The 10,443-nt window shown below is 42.9% G+C and overlaps 1 protein-coding gene across 1 annotated transcript; it reads right to left on the minus strand.

Annotated features, from left to right (window-relative positions):
- Positions 1-4,444: 4,444 nt before the first annotated feature.
- Positions 4,445-10,355, minus strand: LOC142256717 (trypsin-like). The gene is made up of 5 exons (XM_075328568.1): positions 10,316-10,355; positions 7,612-7,768; positions 7,228-7,484; positions 4,891-5,024; positions 4,445-4,674 (listed from the first exon to the last, which is right to left on the minus strand). Exons 1-5 carry the CDS (start codon positions 10,353-10,355, stop codon positions 4,498-4,500), a joined length of 765 nt encoding a protein of 254 aa, XP_075184683.1. The 3' UTR covers positions 4,445-4,497.
- Positions 10,356-10,443: the final 88 nt, after the last annotated feature.

Below are 10,443 nucleotides of genomic sequence, written 5' to 3' on the forward strand. Positions count from 1 at the left end.
GGCATTGTGCTTGGTGATGTACGGCTCAGCATTGTGCTTGGTGATGTACGGCTCGGCATTGTGCTTGGTGATGTACGGCTCGGCATTGTGCTTGGTGATGTACGGCTCGGCATTGTGCTTGGTGATGTATGGCTCGGCATTGCGCTTGGTGATGTACAGCTCAGCATTGTGCTTGGTGATGTACAGCTCAGCATTGTGCTTGGTGATGTACAGCTCAGGATTGTGCTTGGTGATATACGGCTCAGCATTGTGCTTGGTAATGTACAGCTCAGCATTGTGCTTGGTGATGTATGGCTCGGCATTGTGCTTGGTGATGTATGGCTCGGCATTGTGCTTGGTGATGTATGGCTCGGCATTGTGCTTGGTGATGTACGGCTCGGCATTGTGCTTGGTGATGCACGGCTCGGCATTGTGCTTGGTGATGTATGGCTCAGCATTGTGCTTGGTGATGTACCGCTCAGCATTGTGCTTGGTGATGTACAGCTCGGCATTGTGCTTGCTGATGTATGGCTCAGCATTTGCTTGGTGATGTATGGCTCAGCATTGTGCTTGGTGATGTACGGTTCGGCATTGTGCTTGGTGATGTATGGCTCAGCATTTGCTTGGTGATGTATGGCTCAGCATTGTGCTTGGTGATGTACGGCTCGGCATTGTGCTTGGTGATGTATGGCTCAGCATTGTGCTTGGTGATGTATGGCTCAGCATTGTGCTTGGTGATGTACGGCTCAGCATTGTGCTTGGTAATGTACGGCTCAGCATTGTGATTGGTGATGTACGGCTCGGCATTGTGCTTGGTGATGTACGGCTCGGCATTGTGCTTGGTGATGTATGGCTCGGCATTGTGTTTGGTGGTGTATGGCTCAGCATTGTGCTTGGTGATGTATGGCTCGGCATTGCGCTTGGTGATGTACAGCTCGGCATTGTGCTTGGTGATGTACAGCTCAGCATTGGGCTTGGTGATGTACAGCTCAGCATTGTGCTTGGTGATGTACAGCTCAGCATTGTGCTTGGTGATGTATGGCTCAGCATTGTGCTTGGTGATGTACGGCTCAGCATTGTGCTTGGTGATGTACGGCTCGGCATTGTGCTTGGTGATGTACGGCTCGGCATTGTGCTTGGTAATGTACAGCTCAGCATTGTGCTTGGTGATGTATGGCTCAGCATTGTGCTTGGTGATGTACGGCTCAGCATTGTGCTTGGTGATGTACGGCTCGGCATTGTGCTTGGTGATGTACGGCTCGGCATTGTGCTTGGTGATGTATGGCTCGGCATTGTGCTTGGTGATGTATGGCTCGGCATTGTGCTTGGTGATGTACGGCTCGGCATTGTGCTTGGTGATGTACGGCTCGGCATTGTGCTTGGTGATGTACGGCTCGGCATTGTGCTTGGTGATGTACGGCTCGGCATTGTGCTTGGTGATGTACGGCTCGGCATTGTGCTTGGTGATGTACGGCTCAGCATTGTGCTTAGTGATGTATGGCTCAGCATTGTGCTTGGTGGTGTATGGCTCGGCATTGTGCTTGGTGATGTACGGCTCGGCATTGTGCTTGGTGATGTACGGCTCGGCATTGTGCTTGGTGATGTATGGCTCAGCATTGTGCTTGGTGATATACGGCTCAGCATTGTGCTTGGTGATGTACGGCTCGGCATTGTGCTTGGTGATGTACGGCTCGGCATTGTGCTTGGTGATGTATGGCTCGGCATTGTGCTTGGTGATGTACGGCTCGGCATTGTGCTTGGTGATGTACGGCTCGGCATTGTGCTTGGTGATGTATGGCTCAGCATTGTGCTTGGTGTTGTACCGCTCAGCATTGTGCTTGGTGATGTACAGCTCGGCATTGTGCTTGGTGATGTATGGCTCAGCATTTGCTTGGTGATGTATGGCTCAGCATTGTGCTTGGTGATGTACGGTTCGGCATTGTGCTTGGTGATGTATGGCTCAGCATTTGCTTGGTGATGTATGGCTCGGCATTGTGCTTGGTGATGTATGGCTCAGCATTGTGCTTGGTAATGTACGGCTCAGCATTGTGCTTGGTGATGTATGGCTCAGCATTGTGCTTGGTGATGTACGGCTCGGCATTGTGCTTGGTGATGTATGGCTCAGCATTGTGCTTGGTGATGTATGGCTCGGCATTGTGCTTGGTAATGTACAGCTCGGCATTGTGCTTGGTGATGTATGGCTCAGCATTGTGCTTGGTGATGTACGGCTCGGCATTGTGTTTGGTGATGTATGGCTCGGCATTGTGCTTGGTGATGTACGGCTCAGCATTGTGCTTGGTGATGTATGGCTCAGCATTGTGCTTGGTGATATACGGCTCAGCATTGTGCTTGGTGATGTACGGCTCGGCATTGTGCTTGGTGATGTACGGCTCGGCATTGTGCTTGGTGATGTATGGCTCGGCATTGTGCTTGGTGATGTACGGCTCGGCATTGTGCTTGGTGATGTACGGCTCAGCATTGTGCTTGGTGATGTATGGCTCAGCATTGTGCTTGGTAATGTGTGGCTCGGCATTGTGCTTGGTGATGTATGGCTCGGCATTGTGCTTGGTGATGTACGGCTCGGCATTGTGCTTGGTGATGTATGGCTTGGTATTGTGCTTGGTGATGTACGGCTCAGCATTGTGCTTGGTGATGTACCGCTCAGCATTGTGCTTGGTGATGTACAGCTCGGCATTGTGCTTGGTGATGTATGGCTCAGCATTTGCTTGGTGATGTATGGCTCAGCATTGTGCTTGGTGATGTACGGCTCGGCATTGTGCTTGGTGATGTATGGCTCAGCATTGTGCTTGGTGATGTACGGTTCGGCATTGTGCTTGGTGATGTATGGCTCAGCATTTGCTTGGTGATGTATGGCTCGGCATTGTGCTTGGTGATGTATGGCTCAGCATTGTGCTTGGTAATGTACGGCTCAGCATTGTGCTTGGTGATGTATGGCTCAGCATTGTGCTTGGTGATGTACGGCTCAGCATTGTGCTTGGTGATGTATGGCTCAGCATTGTGCTTGGTGATGTATGGCTCGGCATTGTGCTTGGTGATGTACGGCTCGGCATTGTGCTTGGTGATGTATGGCTCAGCATTGTGCTTGGTGATGTACAGCTCAGCATTGTGCTTGGTAATGTACGGCTCAGCATTGTGCTTGGTGATGTATGGCTCGGCATTGTGCTTGGTGATGTACGGCTCGGCATTGTGCTTGGTGATGTACGGCTCTGCATTGTGCTTGGTGGTGTATGGCTCGGCATTGTGCTTGGTGATGTACGGCTCAGCATTGTGCTTGGTGATGTATGGCTCGGCATTGTGCTTGGTGATGTATGGCTCAGCATTGTGCTTGGTGATGTATGGCTCGGCATTGTGCTTGGTGATGTATGGCTCAGCATTGTGCTTGGTGATGTATGGCTCAGCATTGTGCTTGGTGATGTAAGGCTCGGCATTGTGCTTGGTGATGTATGGCTCAGCATTGTGCTTGGTGATGTATGGCTCAGCATTGTGCTTGGTGATGTATGGCTCGGCATTGTGCTTGGTGATGTATGGCTCAGCATTGTGCTTGGTGATGTACGGCTCGGCATTGTGCTTGGTGATGTACGGCTCGGCATTGTGCTTGGTGATGTATGGCTCGGCATTGTGCTTGGTGATGTATGGCTCAGCATTGTGCTTGGTGATGTACGGCTCAGCATTGTGCTTGGTGATGTATGGCTCAGCATTGTGCTTGGTGATGTACGGCTCGGCATTGTGCTTGGTGATGTATGGCTCGGCATTGTGCTTGGTGATGTACGGCTCAGCATTGTGCTTGGTGATGTATGGCTCGGCATTGTGCTTGGTGATGTACGGCTCGGCATTGTGCTTGGTGATGTACGGCTCGGCATTGTGCTTGGTGATGTACGGCTCGGCATTGTGCTTGGTGATGTACGGCTCGGCATTGTGCTTGGTGATGTACGGCTCGGCATTGTGCTTGGTGATGTATGGCTCGGCATTGTGCTTGGTGATGTACGGCTCGGTATTGTGCTTGGTGATATATGGCTCGGCATTGTGCTTGGTGATGTACGGCTCAGCATTGTGCTTGGTGATGTACGGCTCGGCATTGTGCTTGGTGATGTATGGCTCGGCATTGTGCTTGGTGATGTATGGCTCGGCATTGTGCTTGGTGATGTACGGCTCAGCATTGTGCTTGGTGATGTATGGCTCGGCATTGTGCTTGGTGATGTACGGCTCAGCATTGTGCTTGGTGATGTACGGCTCAGCATTGTGCTTGGTGAGGGGCCGGAGATTATACACCATGGAGCAATGGGACCGATTGAGGAACCCGAATGCCACTATTAAGACATGTGCCCCTATAATTTGGGTGTAGCACACTCTGTAGATAGGGGAGGTTCTGTACATATAAAATATCTTTGTACATTAACTTTTTTATTATTTGTATTATTACAAATCCCCCCCAGATGTGGGGATCAGTTGCACATTGTGGGGTGCAGCCTCGTCCAGGTATCACATTAGTCCCCGTCGTCAGCCGTCCCTACATACACCGGCGTCTTCATTTTCCATCACATTGTTGATCCAGTCCAGATATTTGCAGACCTTGGTGTAGACCCCGGGTTTATTGGGCTGTGCACAGACGGGGTCTCCCCATGATATGATGCCACATATGCAGGACCCACACACCAGAGGCCCCCCGGAGTCCCCCTGAGGAGACAAGCGTCATTGGCAGAAGCGGATATTGATCACATTGATAATTATTGACAATAGAATTTACAAACATTCAAATAGAAAAGTTTCCATATTCAGATATTTGCTATATTGATCGGTATATACTATATACTGTATATATAGAGTGTCTTCATATTGTATGGAAATGGAGGAGGGGGGAGGCTCTTCATCAATTCCATGCCCAAATCTTACCTGGCAAGAATCCATGCCTCCTTCCCTGACCCCGGCACACAACATGTTCTCCGTCACATCACCATAGAACGCCTGACACTCAGCGTCAGAGAAAATCGTGACATTCAGACACATCAGCACATCGGGGTACGACTCTGCGGAAAGGAAGTCACAGCCAAAGGAGCAGTGTTATAGCAGTTATATTATTCTACATAGGGGCAATATTATAGCAGTTATATTCTTGTACATAGTTAGCAGTATTATAGTAGTTATATTCTTGTATATATGGGCAGTATTATAGTAGTTATATTCTTGTATATAGGAGCAGTATTATAGTAGTTATATTCTTGTACATAGGAGCAGTATTATAGTAGTTATATTCTTGTACATAGGGGGCAGTTTTATAGTAGTTATATTCTTGTACATAGGAGTAGTGTTATAGCAGTTATATTATTCTACATAGGGGCAGTATTATAGCAGTTATATTCTTGTACATAGGGAGCAGTATTATAGTAGTTATATTCTTGTACATAGGGCAGTATTATAGTAGTTATATTCCTGTACATAGGGGGCAGTATTATAGTAGATATATTCTTGTATATAGGGGCAGTATTACAGTAGTTATATTCTTGTACATAGGAGCAGTATTATAGTAGTTATATTCTTGTATATAGGGGTAGTGTTATAGCAGTTATATTATTCTACATAGGGGCAGTATTATAGCAGTTATATTCTTGTACATAGGGGCAGTATTATAGTAGTTATATTCTTGTACATAGGGCAGTATTATAGTAGTTATATTCCTGTACATAGGGGGCAGTATTATAGTAGATATATTCTTGTATATAGGGGCAGTATTATAGTAGTTATATTCTTGTACATAGGAGCAGTATTATAGTAGTTATATTCTTGTATATAGGGGGCAGTATTATAGCAGGTATATTCTTGTACATAGGGGCAGTATTATAGTAGTTATATTCTTGAACATAAGGGGCAGTATTATAGTAGTTATATTCTTGTACATAGGGGCAGTATTATAGTAGTTATATTCTTGTACATAGGAGCAGTATTATAGTAGTTATATTCTTGAACATAAGGGGCAGTATTATAGTAGTTATATTCTTGTATATAGGGGGCAGTATTATAGCAGGTATATTCTTGTACATAGGGGCAGTATTATAGTAGTTATATTCTTGAACATAAGGGGCAGTATTATAGTAGTTATATTCTTGTACATAGGGGCAGTATTATAGTAGTTATATTCTTGTACATAGGAGCAGTATTATAGCAGGTATATTCTTGTACATAGGGGCAGTATTATAGTAGTTATATTCTTGAACATAAGGGGCAGTATTATAGTAGTTATATTCTTGTACATAGGGGCAGTATTATAATAGTTATATTCTTGTACATAGAGGCAGTATTATAGTAGTTATATTCTTGTACATAGGGGCAGTATTATAGTAGTTATATTCTTGTACATAGGGGCAGTATTATAGTAGTTATATTCTTGTATATAGGGGGCAGTATTATAGCAGGTATATTCTTGTACATAGGGGCAGTATTATAGTAGTTATATTCTTGAACATAAGGGGCAGTATTATAGTAGTTATATTCTTGTACATAGGGGCAGTATTATAGTAGTTATATTCTTGTACATAGGAGCAGTATTATAGCAGGTATATTCTTGTACATAGGGGCAGTATTATAGTAGTTATATTCTTGAACATAAGGGGCAGTATTATAGTAGTTATATTCTTGTACATAGGGGCAGTATTATAATAGTTATATTCTTGTACATAGAGGCAGTATTATAGTAGTTATACTCTTGTACATAGGGGGCAGTATTATAGTAGTTATATTCTTGTACATAGGAGCAGTATTATAGTAGTTATATTCTTGTACATAGGAGCAGTATTGTAGTAGTTATATTACTGTATATAGGGGCAGTATTATAGTAGTTATAGTACTGTATATAGGGGCAGTATTATAGTAGTTATATTCTTGTACATAGGGGGCAGTATTATAGTAGTTATATTCTTGTACATAGGGGGCAGTATTATAGTAGTAATATTCTTGTACATAGGAGCAGTATTATAGTAGTTATATTCTTGTACATAGGGGGCAGTATTATAGTAGTAATATTCTTGTATATAGGGGCAGTATTATAGTAGTTATATTCTTGTACATAAGAGCAGTATTATAGTAGTTATATTCTTGTACATAGGGGCAGCATTATAGTAGTTATATTCTTGTACATAGGGGGCAGTGTTATATTATTGTACATGGGGCAGTATTATGTTAGGTATAGTTATGCTCATTATTCATTGTGCTGAATATCTGTGTATTTGTCGTTACCTTGAGGACTGGTGGTTGTTCCCCATCCTGAGATATGACAGGTGTCACAGTGTTCCAGGCACTCAGGGGAGCACAGGGGGATGATATTCACATATTCGTTGAGTACAGCCGGTCTCGCCAGTTTCAGGAGCATAATGTCGTTGTTGTATGTCATCATGCAGTAACCCCCATGAGGACATATCTTTATAGCGTAAGTGAACTGCTCTGTTCCCTCGTCCATGTACCGATTATGTTCCCCAAGCCGAACCTGAATGTTCCTATAACCAATGATAACACATTATTAGATGAGCAGGTTATATTTTTCGGATGAATAAACAATCTGCAACGGTAAAAATGTATTCAGTGATCAGTATTGGTGACACGGCAGATAAACATGGCACTTACGATACATTGCAGTGCGCAGCTGTCAAAACCCAGTATTCATTTATGAGCGCTCCTCCGCAGATATATACATCAAAATAGTAGAGTGCCACCTGCCATGGTCGCGAGTGAGGGACACATTCATATCCTCCTATAATCCGCTCAATGGAATAGGCATTCACTGGTAAGATAACACAAATAAAATAACACTTACATGAATTTTATATTTCCTGCATTATCACATTTTACTTTAGTATCTGTCCGTCTGTATTTCACCCTAGGATATCAGAGAGCTAAGACTCACTTTCCATTAACAGGAATTATAAACATAGAAATTAATTATAAAAGTAATAAAAAAAAAATAGCTGCCTTCCCTTTCAATTTTGTAGAAATGCTGCAGAGTACACAAGGAATGATTTTCCATAAATTTCACCCTAGGATTCCAGAGAGCTAAGATTCGGTTTTATTAAAAGGAATTATAAACATACAAATAAATTATAAAAGTAATGAAAAAAATATAGCTGCTTTCCTTTTCAATTTTGTAGAAATGCTGCAGAGAGCACAAGGAATGATTTTCAATAAATTTCGCCCTAGCATTCCAGAGAGCTAAGATTCAGTTACATTAAAAGGAATTTTAAACATACAAATTAATTATAAAAGTGATCAAAAATATAGCTGCCTTCCTTCTCAATTTTGTAGAAATGCTGCAGAGTGCACAAGGAATGATTTTCCATAAATTTCACCCTAGGATTCCAGAGAGCTAAGATTCAGTTATATTAAAAGGAATTATAAACATACATTAAATTATAAAATGAATCAAAAAAATATAGCTGTCTTCCCTTTCAATTTTGTAGAAATGCTGCAGAGTGCACAAGGAATGATTTTCCATAAATTTCACCCTAGGATTCCAGAGAGCTAAGATTCAGTTATATTAAAAGGAATTTTAAACATATAAATAAATTATAAAATGAATCAAAAAATATAGCTGCCTTCCTTTTCAATTTAGTGGAAATGTTGCAGAGCACAGAAGAAATAATTTTCCATAAATTTCACCCTAGGATTCCAGAGAGCTAAGACTCAGTTCTATTAAAAGGAATTATAAACATACAAGTAAATTATAAAAGTAATAAAAAATATAGCTGCCTTCCCTTTCAATTTTGTAGAAATGCTGCAGAACACACAAGAAATAATTTTCCATAAATTGCTTCTTAGGATTCCAGAGAGCTAAGATTCTTTACATTAAAAGGAATTATAAACATACAAATTAATTATAAAAGTAATGAAAAAATATAGCTGCCTTCACTTTCAGTTTTGTAGAAATACTGCATAGATCACAAGGAATGATTTTCCATAAATTTCACCCTAGGATACCAGGGAGCTTATCTCAATCTAATAATGCATTTTAAGATAGGCATGTTTTTTTTCCTGTTTTAATACTTTATCATGTAACTTTCTAGATTTTTATACTTTATTTTTCAGTTCTAAGGTCTCTGCTGTTGATGGATGAAAAAGTGTGACATTAGGTGATATCCCAAAGGAGGAATGAACAAGAGAATCTACAGGTGTGTAGATGTGTAGATCTGAGAAGCAGGAGCCCTATCCTGGCTGAGGATTGCTCGCTAGACTGCTTCTTTTATTGTGTGCTCTTGTTGTGTTCCTTCTGAGGTCGTGCGGCACTTATAATAACGTCTGGTGTTACCTCCATCTTCACTGCTGGTCCTCCTCGTAGACGTGGAGGGCTACATAATTCACATGCACCAGTCTCTTTGTAAAACAGTTCAGGAACCGATTTATTTGAGGTTACCACTTCTTCCTTACTTCGGACAAACCCTCACTCCTTGGGGTTTTCTAACCTTGCTGGAACGCGCTCTGGGTAACTATCCTCCAACAGCTGAGTCTTATCTGTGCTTCCTCTCCGTAACCTTTCCTAGTGGCTTCCGCATCTCACTCGATACCGAACCAGCTCCCAACCAGTTCAGGCTCCTGCTGACGGTCTCCGTTCCACGACATCCCACCAATTTCAGGACACTCCACAGCCCATCTGCAGGGTTTCCTCCCATCCTGGACAGGCCCTCACTTTTGGCCCTGTCCGCTCACTTAAACCTCTACAGCTTCACTGCCTACTCAATTCCTTGTCTTCCTAATCCTTCTCTACTTACTCTTCCTCCATGACTTCATTTCTGTGGTTACCACTTGGCTATTTGCACCTGTTCCTGCTCTAACCTATCACACTCACTATCTACCACTGACACCCCACTCCTGCACACTTGGTCCTTAGTTACACTACACTAAAATATCCTATATTATTAATACTATATCTATCCTATATATAAACTTTTATCTACCATACTCCTGGCCCTCTACTCTATGTCTCCCGCCTTACACAGCACAAGGGGCCAGCATCTTATATTATACATTATTTACAGTGTTCTAAACATGTATATTATATCAGATACATTACTTGCAATAAAACATATGAAACTCACTGTCGCTAGATGGCGCCGCCCGCCACGCCCGTCCAGCTCTGCTACATTGCTGACGCAGCAGCGCACTCATAAGAGCATCTTACAATAAATATAATACACTCTTATATACATTATATCTATATTACAGTAACACTTCCCCATAGGAGTGGACGTAGCTCGCTCACCTCCTACCCTTGTGTAGTAATCTATGGCTTCCCCCACCTCCTGTATGTCATCCCTGCCCCATATTGTCACCGTCTCACCTGCTGACCCCAGCAGAGCTGCCACAAGTAACAGTGCCATCTCAGACGTCTGAGAATATTGTTCTGGTACTTTGTTATTTAACCAGAGGTTTTGATTAAGTGGTGAATTATTAACATTTGGGGCTCGT

The sequence above is a fragment of the Anomaloglossus baeobatrachus genome, chromosome 11 (genome assembly GCF_048569485.1).
Source record: "Anomaloglossus baeobatrachus isolate aAnoBae1 chromosome 11, aAnoBae1.hap1, whole genome shotgun sequence".
Classification (NCBI taxonomy): domain Eukaryota; kingdom Metazoa; phylum Chordata; class Amphibia; order Anura; family Aromobatidae; genus Anomaloglossus; species Anomaloglossus baeobatrachus.